Source organism: Triticum aestivum, chromosome 3A (genome assembly GCF_018294505.1).
Source record: "Triticum aestivum cultivar Chinese Spring chromosome 3A, IWGSC CS RefSeq v2.1, whole genome shotgun sequence".
NCBI lineage: Eukaryota > Viridiplantae > Streptophyta > Magnoliopsida > Poales > Poaceae > Triticum > Triticum aestivum.
Genome location: NC_057800.1, coordinates 697,448,394 through 697,467,341, shown reverse-complemented (window position 1 = coordinate 697,467,341; position 18,948 = coordinate 697,448,394). Strand labels below are relative to the sequence as shown.

General features: G+C 46.3%; 1 protein-coding gene across 1 annotated transcript; it reads left to right on the top strand.

Annotated features, from left to right (window-relative positions):
- The first annotated feature begins 14,372 nt into the window (after positions 1 to 14,372).
- On the top strand, positions 14,373 to 17,819 carry LOC123063299 (uncharacterized). The gene is made up of 2 exons (XM_044487041.1): positions 14,373 to 15,650; positions 17,376 to 17,819. The coding sequence occupies exons 1-2, from the start codon at positions 14,439 to 14,441 to the stop codon at positions 17,412 to 17,414; spliced, it is 1,251 nt and encodes a 416-aa protein (XP_044342976.1). The 5' UTR covers positions 14,373 to 14,438; the 3' UTR covers positions 17,415 to 17,819.
- Positions 17,820 to 18,948: the final 1,129 nt, after the last annotated feature.

The window sequence follows — 18,948 nt, the reverse complement described above, 5'->3', positions numbered from 1 at the left end:
AGAAGCATGTCATAGGCATCGAGGGCGTCAAGTTCAAGAAAGATCACTTATGCGGTGCCTATGAAGCAGGAAAGATGATGAGGGCCAAACATCCCTCGAAGACAATCATGACAACTACTCGACCCTTTGAACTGCTCCACATGGATCTTTTCGGTCCCACTCATTACTCAACTCTTACTACTACTGCTTGTCTCTATGGCTTTGTCATTGTTGATGATTATTCTAGATATACTTGGGTGCACATAATCCTCTACAAGACTGAAGTGCAGGATGTCTTCAAACGCTTCGCCAATCAAGCAATGAACAACTATGGCGCCAAGATAAAGCACATCAGAAGTGACAATGGCACTAAATTCAAAAACACTGGACTTGATACATATCTTGATACTTTGGGAATCACACATGAATTCTCAGCTCCGTACACGCCACAGCAGAATGGCGTCATCGAACGCAAGAACAGAACACTCATTGAGATGGCCCGAACGATGCTAGATGAATACAAGACTCCAAGAAAATTCTGGCCTGAAGCTATTGATACTGCATGCCATACAATCAATCGTGTTTATCTTCACAAGCTTCTGAACAAGACATCCTATGAGCTCCTTACTGGCAAGAAGCCAAATGTCAGTTACTTCAGAGTATTTGGAGCCAGGTGCTGGATCAAGGATCCACATCACACTTCAAAATTTGCACCAAAAGCACATGAGGGTTTTATGCTTGGATATGGGAAGGATTCGCACTCCTACAGAGTCTTCAATCTCTTTCATTATAAAGTGGTTGAAACAGTGGATGTGCGGTTAGATGAGACTAGCGGTTCACAAAGAGAGCACCTGCCAAATGTGCTAGATGAAGTTCCGTCCAGTGAATTAATCAAACTTATGGGAACTGGAGAAATCATACCCTCTGAAGCTCAACCTGAAGAGGAACTTATCATCTCCGCACCTGATCAACCTGAAGACAATGCTCAGCCTGAAGACAATTCCTCTAACAATGACAATGATCAGCAAGAGCAAAATCTTCGCCCTGTACATCCTCGTGTTGCCAATGAAGTGCAGATTGAGAGAATAATTGATAGCATAAATGCACCCGGTCCGCTCACTCGTTCAAGGGCAACACAACTAGCAAATTTCTGTGGGCACTTCGCATTCGTCTCAATAACAGAACCCAAGAAAGTTGAAGAAGCCTTCGTGGAACCTGAATGGATTCAAGCTATGCAAGAAGAGCTTCAACAGTTTGAGCTGAATAATGTATGGGAACTGGTTAAGCGTCCTGATCCTCGGAAGCACAATATAATAGGCACCAAATGGATATATCGCAACAAGCAAGATGAGCATGGTCAAGTTGTCAGAAACAAAGCTCGCCTCGTTGCTCAAGGATATACTCAAGTTGAAGGGATTGACTTCGATGAAACATTTGCTCCTGTGGCTTGACTTGAAGCCATACGCATACTGCTGGCCTATGCAAATCATCATAACATACTTCTATATCAAATGGATGTGAAGAGCGCTTTTCTCAATGGCAAGATTGAAGAAGAAGTGTATGCTGCACAACCGCCTGGCTTTGAAGATCCAAAACATCCTGACATGGTATACAAGCTCAACAAGGCACTGTATGGCCTCAAACAAGCCCCTCGGGCTTGGTATGACACACTCAAATACTTCCTGAAGAGCAAAGGCTTCATACCTGGTTCCCTCGACCCCACTCTCTTCACGAAGACATATGATGGTGAACTGTTTGTATGCCAAATATATGTGGATGACATTATCTTCGGCTGCACCAATCAGAAGTACAGTGAAGAGTTTGGATATATGATGCAAGAGCAATATCAGATGTCCATGATGGGAGAGCTGAAGTTCTTCCTCGGTCTTCAAATACGACAGCAACGCAATGGCATCTTCATATCTCAAGAGAAGTATCTCAAAGATTGCCTGAAGAAGTTCGGTATGCAAGACTGCAAAGGCTTCACGACGCCAATGCCAGCCAAACATCATCTGGGTCCCGACGACAATGGTAAAGAGTTTGATCAAAAGGTATACCGCTCCATGATTGGTTCTTTACTTTATCTATGTGCATCTAGGCCAGATATTATGCTTAGTGTTTGCATGTGTGCTCGATTCCAAGCGGCACCAAAGGAGTCGCATCACTTAGCTATGAAGCGAATTCTTTGATATTTGGCTCACACCCCAACTCTAGGATTATGGTATCCAAAGGGCTTAGAGTTTGATCTGGTTGGATTCTGGGATGCTGATTATGCTGGTGACAAGGTGGATCGCAAGTATACATCAGGCACATGTCATTTTCTGGGACGATCACTTGTATGTTGGTCTTCAAAGAAGTAGAACTGTGTATCTCTCTCCACTGCTGAATCTGAATACATTGCTGCTGGATCTTGCTGCGCTCAGCTTCTATGGATGAAGCAAACACTCAAGGACTATGGCATTCATCTGAAACAAGTGCCACTCTACTGTGACAACGAAAGCGCCATCAAGATTGCCAACAACCCAGTTCAGCACTTGAAGACAAAGCACATTGAAATTCGTCATCACTTTCTCAGAGATCATGTTGTGAAGGAAGATATTGATATCATACACGTCAACACTGGAGAGCAATTGGCAGATATCTTCACCAAGCCCTTGGATGAGAAGAGATTTTGCAAGTTACGGTGTGAGCTAAATATCTTGGAATCCTCAAATGTCCTGTGATCAGGCACACATCCTAACACGTATGCATATTGATGACTGAGATGTGCAACACACGAAGTAAAGTATATATTCAATCAATGAATACATACATTCTAAGTGTGAATACATTAATGTGGAATTTGACTTCGGAGCGCCACGATAATTGTGCGCCGTGTCTGGGTCTAATACTTCATATACGGTGGGTAACGCCACCACCAAAGGTTCTGTTTGAAGTGTTTCACTCATGGCGTTACATTTGCTATGTCTTCACATTTAGTTTGGCTTCAATCTCAACATGTCTTCATGATTATCTTCGCTATGTTGATTATATATATATATATATACTAGTGTTCTATCCTCTACATCATTCACTTATAGCTATGTCTTCTTGTTGAATCTTTTGAACTAAGTGAATGTGATCGGACCCTAACCTCTCTATGCTTTCTATCTCAAACTCTATCTCTCCAAATCATATGCATTCCTTTGAAACTGTCAAATGTCTTCTCTGTGTCCTTGTCAGCAGAAGATACAGAGACAAACATTAAGTCCGCTTTCAATGCTAATTCCTTCACCTGAAACCCGGAGAAGTGGGAACGACCCCTCGACAATCCAGGCGTGCGTGGGACGTGGAACAACCTCCGACATGCTGCATGATGGCCACGTGTTCCTCAGATGTGAATCGCCAGGGGCACCTGTGTAATAACACTGAGCCGCCCCTGTCCCTATAAATACACGCCTCACCGCAGTCATTATCTCTTCTTCCACTCTCGCACGAACCCTAGCGCCACCGCTAGCCCTCGACGACGCCGGTGACGAAGCGCTTAGCTGCCGCAACCTCTCCGACGCCGTCTTCACGCCGACCGCGGACATCGTCTTCTCCGCCGTCGCCGTAGGTGTCCTCCGTCGCCAAGTTAGGGCACGGACGATCGGACTACTCGGCCTCCTCTTCCACTCCGTCTAGCAGTTCTACGTGTGGTAAATAAAACTTCCTTTTTACGGCCCCTTTGATCCTATAGATTCGTCACTTTCTACCACAAGTGGTTTTTGTTCACACATGTTGGATCCACTTCAACTGCATCTCATAATATGCCTAGTATATTCACTTATGCTTCACAAAGTAGTTAGATTCCTCACTTGTACTAATCCGTGGATTCGTACAAATCTGGAACCAACTCCTTATCTATGAGTGAATGTCTTCGCACGATGAGGTCAATGTCTTCTAAACTGATTTATCTTCAAAATCTTCTGAGAATGCATATGACCTCTTCCCCTTCCCTCGCACCTTAATGCTGTCACAGGTACATGTCCGTGGGAGAATCCCTTGGTTCTCATAGTCTGCATTCATTTGCAGAATTCTTACAGTATCACATAAATTCTCCCGAAGCCAGTTCCTGTTTGTCCAGCAAACGAAAGCCTTTGAAGCCTTTGACGTATTGAAGCCATTTAATTTAAAGTTCATGGCTTTAGAGAAATCAGCAAGGAAGGGTGGCAGAAAGCGTCGAGGAGAAACATCAAGAGATCTGCCCGATGACCTCTCAGAGCTGTACAAGACAGATCCTGAAGAGGATTACAATCAGCGCAAGACACGAATCCAATGGATTCGACGCTATTGGGCAGAACAGTGGTTCAAGTACAGATTTGTGACAAAGGAATATGCTGAAAAGAATGCCATCAAGCGACCATGGGGAGACATCCTCTACAAAAATCTTCAACCCAGGACCAGAGATGAAGCCATTGAACAAGGCTTCTATCCCTACATGGTCCGTGGACCACAGCCTGCAGATGCTGACCCATCGTCACTGCTATGGTGTCGTGACGACAATCTGTTTAAGCGCAACTTCCAGTTTTCCCAGAACTCAGCGAAGCAGAACAAGAAGTCTTTGGGATTAGACTTCAACCCTGGTCCCTCTGCTCCCCGTGCCGATGGAACTCGTGAAGCTGAACCCAATCTTCTTGGTACCTTCTACAACTTGGAAGGTCTCATCACTCACATCGTGGTTCAAGGGACAGCCGTGAATGAGCCTGCAGATGACGCTGAATCAGATGAAGCGCCTGCAGCGCCCAAGCCAAAGAAGTTGAAGCAGCCTAAAGCTTCAAAGCCTGCCTCTGCACCAAAAATCTCACAGGCGAAGCCACTGGCTACTACACCTCCTGAAGACAGTGTGCAGTCTGAAGATTTATCATGCATCTCCAAGCCTCAGAAAGTCAAGATGCCTCTGCCACACACCGGCCAAGAACTGACAGTTGCTGCCATTCTGCGAAACGATGCCATCGATCTGTCCAGTGATGAAGATCTTGCAGATGACGCTCTTGAGCAACTCATCAAGAGCAAAGATGAAGCAGAAATCTTCAATGATCTGCCTCTCTTTGACGTGGCAATCATCCATAACTTCATTGATGAGTGGTTTGACACGCCCAACCTCAGCTTCGAAGATCTGCAACTTCCCATTGGCCTTAGTGTCGCCTTCCATGGCGCCATTGCTTCAGAGCTAGCTCTAGCTCAGCGCATCATCGAACTGAAGCAAAAGATTGACTATGAAAAAGCTTAGTTCAAGAAGCATATGGCCAAGCTCAGTATACAAGAGGTCAAGAACTTCAAGCTCATGTTGCACGAGCTTAAAGAAGCCTTTCTCAAGAAGCGTGAAGAAGCTCAGGGTTCTCATGAGCGCATGAAGAGCCTGGCTGACAAGTGTGTGCAAGGCTACAACGAGGCTGAGAAGCACAAGGCCCTTGGGCGTCCGGGCATTGATCCCAGGATGGCTGCCAAGTAGAAGAAGAAGCCCACTGTGGCCGAACCCGACGCACCAAGGCAGGAAGCATATCCCATTTTCTTCCCAACTAGCATGACTGGCTCGAAGCCAAAGGTCCGGTCAACCGCTTCAGAGCTAAAGAAGACGAGGACTGCTGAGGCTGAAGCCAGGAAGAGGAAACATCCTGAAGCCTCTGCTACTGCCCCCTCCAAGAAGAAGCGGAAGACCAAGAAGGAACGGGCTGCTCTCACAGAGCCCTTGATTGTTGAACCCATCTTCATGGTTCGCCCTGACGCTGAACCTCAAGAGTGCCAACTGACTGCCCATGAGCTTGCTTTCATAGAGGCTCATGAAGCTGAAGACTTTCCAGCAGCTGATCCCACTGCTGCTGAAGACATTGGTCACCATGACCACGTTGAAGATGATGCAGTTCTTCCTCAGCTCGAGCACCAACAGGTATTATCGCCTGTGCTAACGCACAACGAACTTATCAGCATTGGTCATCCTCTGACGCCAATTGCTCAGGATGCATCATGGGCTAATCGCCCACAAGCACAAGAGGAAGATGACTTTGAGGCCTAGCCAACTCCAACTCCACAGGCGTCGCCAGCGTTACGCAGGCTTCACAAAGGACCAAGGCCTCCAGTCTCTGAGTCTGAAGCTAAAGCTGCTGAAGACATTCCGGCTGCATCAGCCGATGAAGAAGAAACCCCAAGCGCTGCTACACCCCCGTCTCACCAAGAAGCTGTTCTCGAGGAGAACGTGACTGTGACCGACCCTCCAGCTCATCAAATGGAGGTTGAGAATCTTGAGGCTGCCACCGACGCTGTCATGGCTGAAGCTAATGTGGAGCCTTCACCAACCCAAGCACTAGAAGTCAGCGAAGCCACTGATACTACTGCTTCTATTCCTGCGCCTACTGCTGGTCCTCAGTTTGACTATCATGTTGAGCACAGGCCTCAGGTACAGAAGCCAATCCCAAGATTGCCCAGGTTTCCAGGTCCTGCATCAACACCTGGATCCTTCAATGTCAATGGCTTCAAAGCAGACAACACTTTCTTCAATAGCTCCAGGAACCCCTACTCAAGGAAAAGAATATCATCTGATCGGTTCTGGAGCTATCCGCAGCGAAGCTATTACTCCTGCATTCTATACAATCAAGGTCGCATCTTCCCACATAAGCGTCTTGACATCGAAGCAATAGCTGGTCTGCCTTGTCTGGAAGAAGCTCTAGATTGCTTCAAAGAGGTTGGATTGCTGCCGTTTGTCACCGACCAAGAGCACTGGAATGAAGAGTTGCTGCTCCAATTCTATGCCACACTTCACATCCGTGGGTACAACAGAGATCCGAAGACTTGGGTCCTGGAGTGGATGACAGGAAATGTTCATCACGAAGCCAAAGCCTTTGATATCATTGAGCTCACTGGTCTGCCCACTCCTGGCGATCTCTACGAACATGGCTATCAGCTTCACAGTGAAGCTGTGGAGAGCATCTTTCAGAAGCCTGAACCTAACATGAGTCAGATGCTCAGTATGATGAAGCCATTGCCCCAAGATGCTGCATATCCCAAGGAGTTCTTCGTTGAAGACCTTGAGTATCTGCCAAGGACTATTTATCACATCATAAGGCGAACTCTCTGGCCCATCAAAGGACATTCTCCACATGCCAAGCTGGAAGGTGCAATGAAGACTTTGGTCTTCTATATTCTTCATGGCAAATGCTTCAATGCACAGGACTTCTTCATCCGCCAACTTGCTGCATCAGGCTCTGATCTTTTTGGCTTGAAGTTCTACGCTCCATGGATAATGCGGCTGATTAAACTCCACTCCGCTATCTCATATCAGCCATCTGCTCGCAATCATCGGATCTTTCTGCCTGATGTGGATATGTCTGTTGAAGCAATTTATCCTGAGCCTGCCAAGGAACCTCTAAGTCTTCAGAATGTGGAGCATCAAAGTTTTTCTCAGAACATTGAAGGAGTTGAAGCAGTCACTCGTGTGTATCCTTTGGCTGGAACTACACGTGCACCACATCCTGCCCTTACTGAAGCCACCGATAGCACAATTGCCCAACGACCTAAGAAGCGCACTCGTGTTCTCAATGACCGAGAGCTTCTGGTTGCTCTTCATCAGAAACAGGATAGGCATCATGACTGGCTGAAGCGCCAAATGCAAAGCCTCTTGGTGGATGTCAACCGTATTCGCAATCTTGCCACCAAGAATGCCTTTGTTGCACATGAAACCTCTCGACGCACATGGAAAGGGCTGACGCTTATGTGCTCTGAAGATGATCTTCAAGAGGATGGCTTCTCTGAACGCTTCAAGTTTGACTCCACACCTCCTCGAAGGGCAGTGCTGCGACGAACTCCATCTCTTGAAGACTCTGAGTTCTCTTCCTCTGTGGCAACTGTGAATGCCAGAGTGATCGAGGACGAAGACGATGCTACTTCACCGCCACCTCCGTCAGCACGCTTCGACACTGCTCGAAGTTCTTCTGCACCTCCGAACACCACCGACGACCCTGCTGCTTCACCTACTCATCTTGGGAACGAGTAGATGCTCTATGTCTTCAAACCTTTTTGGTCCTTACTGACAAAAGGGGGAGAAGCATATGAGTTTGATAGTCTTCAAGCGGGTCCATATGGGCGGTTGCTTTATATTTTGCCTCGTGTTTACAACTCTCGTTTTGATACATTTGGTTCTTTGAGTTGTAACACTTAAACTCGATGGTCGTCTGCTACTTATTTGCTACTTTGTGATGCGATGATAAATTCCGCATGTGCGACGATAAATTCCGCACTTAGATCATTTTGCAGACGTCCATTTTCCATTATGCATGTCATTATCTTCACATACCTTCTCATGCATAATGAATTGTCATCATAAGTTGAAGAGGATCTCCACAAGTACAACCTGCCATGTGCATTTGCATTCCAAAAGCAAATTACTTATATGCACATCTTCAGGGGGAGCCCTTGCAGCTTATGAAGACAATTCCTTATCCTTTACAATTTCACATATTATATTCCCCGTTGAAAACTTCAACTAGTTTGTCATCAATCACCAAAAAGGGGGAGATTGTAAGTGCATCTAGTGCCACCCCTAGTTGGTTTTGGAGTATTGACGACAAACCTAGTTGAGGGACTAATGTGTTTGTGAGAATTGCAGGATAACACAGGTAGAAGTCCCTCATTGATTCGGTTTTCCTACCAGAGATGACCCCTAAAAATGTATGAAGACATTGATGTCAAAGGTGGTTTATGAAGATATTCACATTGAAGACTATGACAAGAGAAGACATCGCATGAAGCCTATGGAGCTCGAAGACTTAGATCTTTCGTAGTTCTTTTTCTTCTTTGTTGAGTCATAGGAACCACCGTACTGTTAAGTGGGGTCCAAGAGAACCAGTCAGAATGACTGAAGTGATGCTTAACCAAAACCTATGTCTTCGAGTGAAGACTATGAGAGCGAATCTTGTCCAGAGTCGGACAAGTCAGCTTTGCTTGTAGCCCAAGTAAAGTTGCCGTGTGAGTTTGAAATCTGACCGTTGGAACACGTGTCAGTTCCTTAGTGACCCAGGGTCATTTCGGACAAATCAGGTCGGGTTGCCTAGTGGCTATAAATAGCCCACCCCCTACAACCATAAACGGTTGGCTGCTCAGAGTTAGAGTACGGCTTTTGTCGTTTGAGAGCAACCCACCTCGAAGCCTTTGAGAGAGAATTCCTTGCGAGGATAAAGCCCTAACCACCCAGAGCCAAAGAGTGTTAGGCATCACTTAAGTCTTCTTGTCTGTGTGATCTGAAGACTTATTACACTTGAGGACTGTGAATCCTCCAGCCGGTTAGGCGTCGCGTTCTGAGCATCCAAGAGACATTGTGGATCGCCGGTGAACGAAGTCTGTGAAGGTTTGGGAGTCTACCTTGAAGACTTACCAGAGTGATTGGGCAAGGTCTGTGTGACCTTATCTCAAGGGGAATATGGTGAGGACTGGGTGTCCTGAGCTGCGTGTTCAGGACTGGGTGTGCGGGACTGTGTGTCCTCAGGTTTAAATACCTAGCCACCCTAACCAGACGTACAGTTGTCACAGCAACTGGAACTGGTCCAACAAATCATTGTCTTCAACGAGTCACTGGTTTCATCCTTCCCTTCCCTTTACTTACTGTTGGTCCTTGTGAAGTCATTGTATGATTGCACTATCTCTTGTCTTCACTGAGTGATTGCTTGTTCTGATTGGCTTCATAATATCTTCCTACCTGATCCTTACTACCTAGCTGCTATTAGTCAATGTGCTTTCACTTCATTGAATACTTGACTATGGTTTGCCTAGTGTAGTCTACCTTCCGCTGCATGGTAATAGGTTTATTTCTATCTTTTTTCTTCGAAACTTCCATGTGTTGAAGACTTTCATAAAAATCGCCTATTCACCCCCCCCTCTAGTCGATATAACGCACTTTCAGGAAGTAATGCAGATAAGGTTCAGGATAGTGACACATCCTTGTTGGTCTCCAACAAAGCTGATAAAACAGCTAAGGAAGACTATCTTGAAGACAGTGAGACAACCCCAAAGTCCTGTCTTGGTTTAGTGTTCGAGTAACTGGCCACTACCGCTTGCACAAGCTATTCAAACTCACTGTCTGAATTAGTTCGGTTTCTTGAGTCTCAACTACAAGCTGAAAGACATCGATCAGCTGTGCTGCGACAAGAAGCGGAAGGACTGCGGAAGTCCCTGGAGCATTCAGATGCATACTTTCTGGTGCAACAGCAAGCGTTGGAGGATTTTAGCGCCAAATAGGACAAAGCTAATCAGCTTGCTAAGCTTATTGCCAGCATGATGGATACCCGGGATAACGTTTATTGAGCTCTTCTGAAGTTGTTTCAATTATGCTCTTGTTTTGCTGCCGCGTTTATTTGCACTGGTGGCCAATTTTGACGGCCAGTGTATGTAATGTGCTGCTTTGTTCCCTATATTTGCACTGGTGGCGAACTTTGATGCCCAGTGGATGTAACATGTGTAATAGCGGTAATAGGCTAGCGTTAATTGCTTGCTTATTTATTTCCTTATTGTCTTATTTAGTTGTTTGCTTGTAGTCAGTTCTTTTTCTGTTTTTTTCTAGTGGCCACAATAGCCTATTTTTGGTAACTAGGCCAAAATAATCATGGCAACACACGGACTGTTGTAACCATGGGCCTCCTGCAGGCCGTATGATCCATGGGCCTTCTATACGGGCCTTAGGGTCCACGGGCCTTCTACGGGCCGTAGGGTCCATGGGCCTTCTATGGGCTGTAGGGTCCATGGGCCTTCTACGGGCCGTAGGGTCCATGGGCCTTCTACGGGCCGTACTATCCATGGGCCTCATACGGGCCGTAGGATCCATGGGCCTTCTACGGGGCGTATCATCAATTCGCCAATCATGGGCAGTACTATTCATGGACCATAACGGGCCGTTAATAGGCCGTATTTGATAACTCTATGAAAACAGCCCAACGGATTTTTTTTGACATGAAAACGGCCCAACGTATTAACGGTCGGCAAACGTGCCGACTGTAACGACGGGCTGAATTTGGCCCACAAGCAGAAAATGACAGTAACGGGCCGTATGTAACCGAGTGCTGCAAATGAGCTCAAGAATCAATGGGCCCTGAGAAGGCCGAAAGATAACTTGGGCTGGAAACGGCCCAATGGAATAACAGGCCGTTAATGGGTATAAAGTGATACGTTGTTCATTACGGGCCAGTTTCACCACGGACCGTTAATGGGCCAAGAGTTACAAAGATCCTCATATGGGCCGAAAGAAGTCATGGGCCACACATGGGCTGGAAGTTAAAATAGGCTGAATCATATTGGACGGCCCAGATGACGCTACTGGGCCTAATTCAGATAGAGCGTAACGGGCCCTAGGTTAGCGGGCTGTAAATGGGCTATATGCGAATAGGCCGTTAACAGGCTTTCCGTGGGCCGGCCCGCCACCTTTTGACCAAGTCAAACGGGCTGGACTTTTCATAGGAATGAGCCTCTGTTGGGCCGTGCCACGTGTCGCCGTATCATAGGCGCCTTCGGTCCAATGAGCGGATGACATCTGTCCCAACGGTGAGCCGACACGTGTTTCCTCCAGCCAATGATGATTTTACACGTGGAAAATCCCCATTGGTCGGGGCTGTTAACGGGTTATCGGATCCAAAACCCGACCCGATAGCTTAACGGCGTTCCGTTACGGTGGATGCCACGTGTCGGTCACCCTTGACGAAAACACTTCTGTGACGCACGATTTATCGTCATAGAAGTGGACACTTCCGTGATGATATTTTTGGTAATGTCATGGAACACTTCTATGACAGCACAGGTATGACTATCTCGATTCTGTCATAAATTTGTCATGGATGTACATGCATGACAAAAAATGTGACCTACTGTGACAAACATGTATCATCACGGAAGTGTATTTTTTTGTAGTGGAAGAAGCGTGAAGATTTGGATGATTTGCATTTGAGCAACAAACGCAAGCGAACAATTAAGTTGGATGATGATGATGAGGAGGATGATGCATCAAGTGATGACGGCAAGAGAAGCCCCACACCCAACTCGGTTTCATACTCGAAGCCAAAGCGACCGGATGGGTGCAAGAAAGACAAAACTGAAAAGAAGAAGAGGAAAGGAGATGATAAGCTAAAAAATGCTATGGAAGCTATTGTGAAGGCAAGAAAAGAAGCCAACGAGGTGAGGACAATGGTAAGGAACCAAGATGCCGCGCGCGGCCGAGGAGAGGAGGTTGGCGGCCGATGAGAGGAGGGTGGCGGCCGGGGAGAGGAAGGTGGCTTTGGAGGAGAGGAAGGTGAGCAATAAGGAGCGAACTAGATTGTTGGAATGGGAGAAGCACTTGTTTTTCTTGGACACATCTAACCTCAATGAGGCGCAAAAGGAGTATGTCAATCTTGCCCGTGAAGAAGTCTTGATCCAAAAAAGAGCCATGGTTCGTGCAATGGGTGGCGGTGGCCTCGGCGCCATGGGTGGCATGGGTGGCTTCGGAGGTACCGTGGGCGGTTTAGGTGCCATGGGAGGCATGGGTGGCTTTGGAGCCCCCCCCCCCGATGCTATGGCCACCATGGGAGGCATGGGTGGCTTTGGAGCACCCCCTGACGCTATGGCCATCGTGGGAGGCATGAGTTTTGCTTCTCTCATTGAAGGCATGGGTGCACCTCCGGCCGCCATGGGCGGAATGTCTTTCGATGTGCCTCCTCACACACATTCCCATGAAGATGCCGTTGAAAATCTTGCCAACACCACCGGAGCTTCACGTGATGCGGTGCGCGATGAGGAGAGGGAGGAAGATTCATCTTCGGAGGCGGAAGAATCGTCTTCCGAGGACGAGGACGAAGACGAGGACGAGGAATGATGTGTCTTTCATTTGTGTCTTGAACTTGATTTGCATTTTGAACTTGGTTGGATGAACTTGTGGGCATGATTTTGAACTTGTGGGCATGAACTTTTCTTCATCAACTTGTTTGTGTGAAATTTTATATGTCATGTTCATCGCATTTTGAATGTTTCAACTTTATTTTGTGTCCAAAATGTCATATATGCAATGCCCTGGCGAGTCGCGCGCGCTGCTGGAGCGGTGTGCGCGCGCTGCATTTTAGCAGTTCTCATTGGAATTTTTTTACCCATGTTTGTTGAAACGCCGTCGAAGTCATGATGGCATAGCATATCATCGTCTCCTGAACTGGGTTTTCTTGCCAAGTTGTAGCTCCTTCGTGGAAGGGAAAGTAGTGGCTGCACCCACCTAAGTCACGCCTCCTCCGCCCAGATCCGTCTTGCTGCGGGTGGGTTTGGATGGGCGTCGACCGGAGTAGTGGCTCCGCGTCTGGTGGTGGTGTGACTTCCTTCCGCTGGAGAGCTTACCAGCAAGGTGTAACGAAGTTTCAGCGGCGATAGTGATCGGTAAGGGGTCCTAGGCTTGCCCAGTTTGGATTTGGATCTACTCGGTATGGCTTGGTCCGTGGCTACCGACAATCTTGGTGAAGTTGGGCCTCGGCGACCACCAAACACCATGGTGGTCCAGGTGGTAACGCCAACAACTCAACATGGAGGTGTTTGCCATTTTCGACGGTGGTGTTGGTGGCGCGTGACAATGTGGCTTCATTGGTGAGGTGTTGCGATGGTGGCAGAGCGAACCAACATGGATGGCGTGCTTGATTTTCGGTGGGTAGGGATGCATGTGTACGACGATTTAGACGAACGTCCTACCCGTCTTCGGTTGGTGCCAACGACGACGATGCTTGTTGGTGTCGTCCCCTCAACGAAGGTTCCGATGTGGTGTGTCTCTGTCTCTCTCACTTGGTTGGTTGTCTCCGCGTGAAAGCCTAGGTTTAGTTTCAGATCGACAATGGTGGCGTCCTCGATGTCGTTCCTCCATTGGGAGCATTATTTATGGAGACACGAGTTGGAGGTTCTATGTTGCATTCCTTTGGTGCCTGCCGTTGTTCTAGATTGCTTGTGAGGGGTGCTAGGGACGTCATTGCGGGTGAGTTCAAGACGATGACTTTCTCGGAGCTGTCTTAGTCCCGAGACCCACCCGTCAACTCTTTTAGACAATCAGGGTGGTTGGTGCGTCGGAAAGGATAGTTCGTTTAGAGTTGTTGCTCTTTGAAGGTGAGCTGGAGTTGGTTGAGACACATTTTTGTTGGTCTGGTTGGGACATTCTTTGATGCATTGGAGTTGTATTTGTGTGTGCTTAAGTTTGAGTAGGTTTGCTTCTCATCGGCTGTGGTGGGAGCTTGCCTGAACCCTATGCCTTAAAAAAATAAAAAATTTACGATATGCAATTTGCTTGCTCTAAAAAAACAAGTCCTGATTTTTTTTGCCTTCGCCTCATCTCTGCCATCAGATCTGGATTGAACGGCAGATGTGGTGGGCTAAAGTTCTGCAGCGTGTATGGACGGCAGAGGGCGACTCTGCAGAGTCACCAGATCTGCGACGAAATCCCTCTCCGTCTGAAAATCCCCAAAAATATGGACGGCGACGGGCGGGCTCCGGCGGCGGCCGCGGCCGCATCGGCGGCGTCGGTCCTCGGCGACGACGACCTCCTCCGCGAGATCCTCATCCGCCTCGGCTTCCCCAACTTCCTCGTCCGCGCCGCCCTCGTCTCCAAGGGGTGGCTCCACCACGCCTCCGACCCGGCCTTCCTCCGCCGCTTCCGCGAGCGCAACCCGCCCCGCGTCCTCGGCGTCTGCGCCGGCTACTCGGTGAGACCGTTCAAGTTCGTGCCTCTCCCGCAGCCCCCGGAGCTCGCCGCCCTCTCGCGCCGCGCGGCCTCCTCCTGCGCCCACGCCTTCGCCCGCGGAGGCCAGCGCATGGAGCACTGCCGGAACGGCCGTCTCATCGTCGAGTCCCTCCGCAAGGGAACATTCAAGCACTCCGTCCTCGCGCCGCTGCTCTCCGGGGAGCCCGAAGCGGCCCTCCCACCGATCCCGCCGACCCGCCGTCACCCGCAGGAGCCCACCCAGGGGGCATTCACTCAGATTTTCCTGCCCGAGGATGGGGGGCGCGACGGCATCACCTTGGTGAATCTGTGGAAGGTCCAGCGAGAAGTCCGTGCGGAGGTGTACGTGCTGGGATCCGGCGGATGGGGCGTCCCTACCACCGCCATGACAGAGATAGAGCTCCAGTATGCTGCAACCTTCTTTGCAAAAATGCTACCACCCGTCCATGGCAAGGTCTTCGTGGTGACCGGCTTTGGGTACACCCTGGGTCTAGATTTGGCCACGGCAACGTTCGTGATACTACAGCTACCAGCTGGAGTGCGGTACAATTACATGCTCTCATCCGTGGAGGGTTCCGGGATCTATCTTGTCACTGCGGACCGGTTTCAGCTCAGCGTGTGGCTTCATCGGATGACAGGTGACAACCATGGTGCAGGCGGTTGGCTCTTGGTGGACACGTTTTCTGTTCTCGAAGCATGTGCACGTCTTGCGGGTGACAGTTGGGTGCCTTGTGAATATCTTAATGTTGCTGCCGTCGGAGACAATGCTGATTTTGTGTTCTTGGATCATCCATCAAGCGGTGTTATCTTTTATGTTCAACCCAGTAGCAGGGTGGTTAAGATGGTGTATCAGAGGATGGCAGATGAACATGAGTGTGCAAGTGTGGCTGTACGCATCTCTCCTGTTATGACGATCTGGCCGCCTATATTCCCAGCACTGAACATAGGACATGATCAAGAGGTATGATCCCCATGTGTTTGATATCTTTAATATCGTCACTGAGTATGACCTCTGTAATATAGGAAGGTATGCACTTTCAGTTATTTCTCTTCCTATAAGACTAGATGTTGGATATTAAGAACCTCTTTTCATTTAAATAAAAAACCCTGAAGTTTGCAGAAGTGTATTGCAAGATATCCTAAGAACTTTGGTGTGTAAACCTCTTCTCATTTCAATAAAAAACACTGAGGATATAGATATTGCAAGATATTGAGCTTAGCAATTCAAATGTGTAAACTTTGGTGTGCTGCAGTCATGTAAATTAGATCTTAAGACCCTTTGTTCATTTCACTATACAAATTGAAGGTACACAACCTGTACCCCTTTCATTTTCCATGTATGAAGAAACTATAGATCTTGTAAGTACTAATCCCTCCGTTCCAAAATAGATGACCCAACTTTGTACTAACTTTGTACAAAGTTGAGTCATCTATTTTGGAACGGAGGGAGTACTTTCCATACCTATATCCTCAATAACAATGTTCTCCTACTCAAGTGGTTTTTTTGTTGTTGCTTTTTTAAGCCTGTCAGACAGTTAAGCAAAAAACTGTATATCCCTGCTGTAAATATTACTCGCATACCTTATATCCTTCTGATTTAAGATAATTGAAGTGAGACAGATGCAAATAAACAACTAAGATTTGTGACTGTTTTCCAGAAAATGTCTTCAATTAGATTCTCTAATTTGTGATCAGGTCCCAGAGCTTGAAGCTGTAAATAATTATTCAAAATACAGATATGAATATGAGAAGTCTTAGTAGCCTACTCCTGAAATTAGATGGAAGAACAAACTTAGGTAGTGGAAATTCCTACTGATTGGTAGATCTCCCTGCTGCGAACACCTGCAGAGCTTTGTATGGTTAAGCAGTAGATAACCCAAGAGCAGTCCAATTCCATAAAAGGGGGAACTCTTATACGTTGTTGGAATGTCTGATGTGTTTAGTAACATGTGGAAGATGTATTGGGAAGTTACATTTTCTTTGGCAGTGTGGTTAGTGATGTTTATAGCATTATAAGAAGTGGTCATGTATCTATGGTAGTGGCCATGGTCATGTATCTATGGGTAGTGCCCTTGTGCCCGACAGAGTTTTATAGCTCATCCACTGGCTTATCAGCATTTCACATGCGCTTTAAGCTCAGTTTTGGTATATTCAATATGTTCAGAAAATTCATCTCATCCCCTTCTGCATGCTTTTATAAGTGATAGTGCACCTGAATCCGTTCAAAATGTAGAGTCCAATTTTTTTTATAAGCTATCGAATTTTCATGATATATTAAGAAGTATATGCTCTACTGAAGTGCCCAATTGATGGTGTCTCAACCGGTCAGGTTAATGAGGATGTTGAGCATATGTTTCTACATTTGGCAAGTTCAGTAGTTCAGTACATAAGATGGGAATGGTATTAGACGTTTAGAGTCATTGCAAAAATGATGTTATGCAGTTAAAGTCCTCCCTATTGGTACTTCAGATCATAAGGGTGATCGTAGCTGCTGCTACTTCCTTATGAGTTTTGCACTCCAGTTCTGTTACTTTCAACAACTGTTTTATTATGAACTAACTGAAAGCATGTATTCGTTTTATTCAGCTGGTAGCATACAACCTTGTCACTTCGCATACTAAAGCAACTAATGTGTGGCCGTTTTGCTCTTCGGTCTGAAGTTGCTGACCTTTGCTTCTTCGCGCAGGGGATTGTTAGGGCTGTCAGATCTCTCGACAGAAGATGACCCGAGTGTTCGAAGGCAGCTGACCAGGGCCATCGGGAGGCCCGAGGTGGTCCTGCAGCAGCTGATCCTGGCCTCCAACTCTATAAGGTGAGATCGAGCTGGAAGCAAAACTCGAGGACGCGGTTAGTAAGATCAAGAGGGATGTGCAGTGCCCGCCAGCGCCATGTATGCTATATGCTGTGCTCTTGTTCTTGGCCTTTGACTGATTTACCTTCACATGGACGGAGCTTTTTAGCTTGTACAACAACTAAAAATCTAGGTAAACTGATTAGTGTTGGACTGTTGGTCCAAGGATGAGACTTGTACTCTGTACTCATTTTTTCCCTGTACACAGAAATTTATAGTTGTATGTGAAATTCAGATTTGTGGAGTATGAATGGGTGTAAGAGGGCATGTTGTTGCTCTTTGATTTCACTCAAGATGTCAGACATTTTTGTACAAATCATTGGTTCACTGTCATTACGGTTGCCTCAAAAACCAGTGGCCCTTGCATGCTGCTGCCCGTGCCAAAAGAAGTGTTGCTTTTTTTATTTTAATTTTTTTTTCATATTTTAATTCATGAACATCTCTTGAAAATTGTGAACATTTTAAAAACTTCTGAACACTTTTAAAATCCTTGAATATTTTTTAAAATTCTTGAACATTTTTTAAATACATTAATGTTTTTAAAGTTTATAAATAATTTTAAAGTTTGTGAACTTTATTTCAGATTTGGTTTTCTGAAATCCATGTTTTTTAATTATCAAATATTTTCTGAAAAATCATGTTTTTTCTAGTATGCAACATTTTAAAAATAAAAGTTTTTAAAAAATCCATGAACATCTTTTGATTTAATGAATTTTTTTTAAAAAGGATTCCCAGCCTTTTTATAATATAGCAATGGAGCGATCGAAAAAATGCTAAGCGAGCAAGAGGTTTGTGGGCTGGCCCATGTGAACGTTATAACAACAATTCCATGGTTTTTCAGCGTGGAATAGTAGCCCCCAAGGGGCTCACACGCCGGGCCGATGACGAGGTCAAAATGTATAAGGATGCCACCACCACATGCCGAACAACTCGGCTATCATTTCAGAACAAATATCATCTTCAACAGCACCCCGGTACAACAAATGAAAAAAGAATAAACACCGCCATAACATAGTTAAAACCTAGTCAACGCAGATAAAATCAAAATGAAACAACTGACGGCAACAACTTGCACAAGAAAAAATAAATTAGTCCCACGTGTGAAGAACGGCGCGATGAAGTGTGCGTTAGCCCTTTTTTTTGTCATCAGTTGTGTATATAGTGTACGGGAAAACATCAAGCGATACCAATACTTAGATGTTCACATGATACCAATTTGGAAAAAAAATGTTTCAAAAAAATCCAAAAAAATCATGGATATTCACAACATATGTATATACAAACCCTCAAAACTTTAGATCCAAATTCGATGTACACATTGAGAAACAAAAAAGACAAATCTATTGTAAATAGTGTAGTCTTCACACTATTCATGTTTTTATTTTTATTGACGCTATTCATGCTGATT

Bases quoted from the DNA above. Each gene is read 5' to 3' on its own strand.
- LOC123063299 (XM_044487041.1), top strand. From the start codon at position 14,439: ATGGACGGCGACGGGCGGGCTCCGGCGGCGGCCGCGGCCGCATCGGCG. The intron at 15,651-17,375 runs GTATGATCCCCA...TTCTTCGCGCAG, and splicing joins ACATAGGACATGATCAAGAG to GGGATTGTTAGGGCTGTCAG.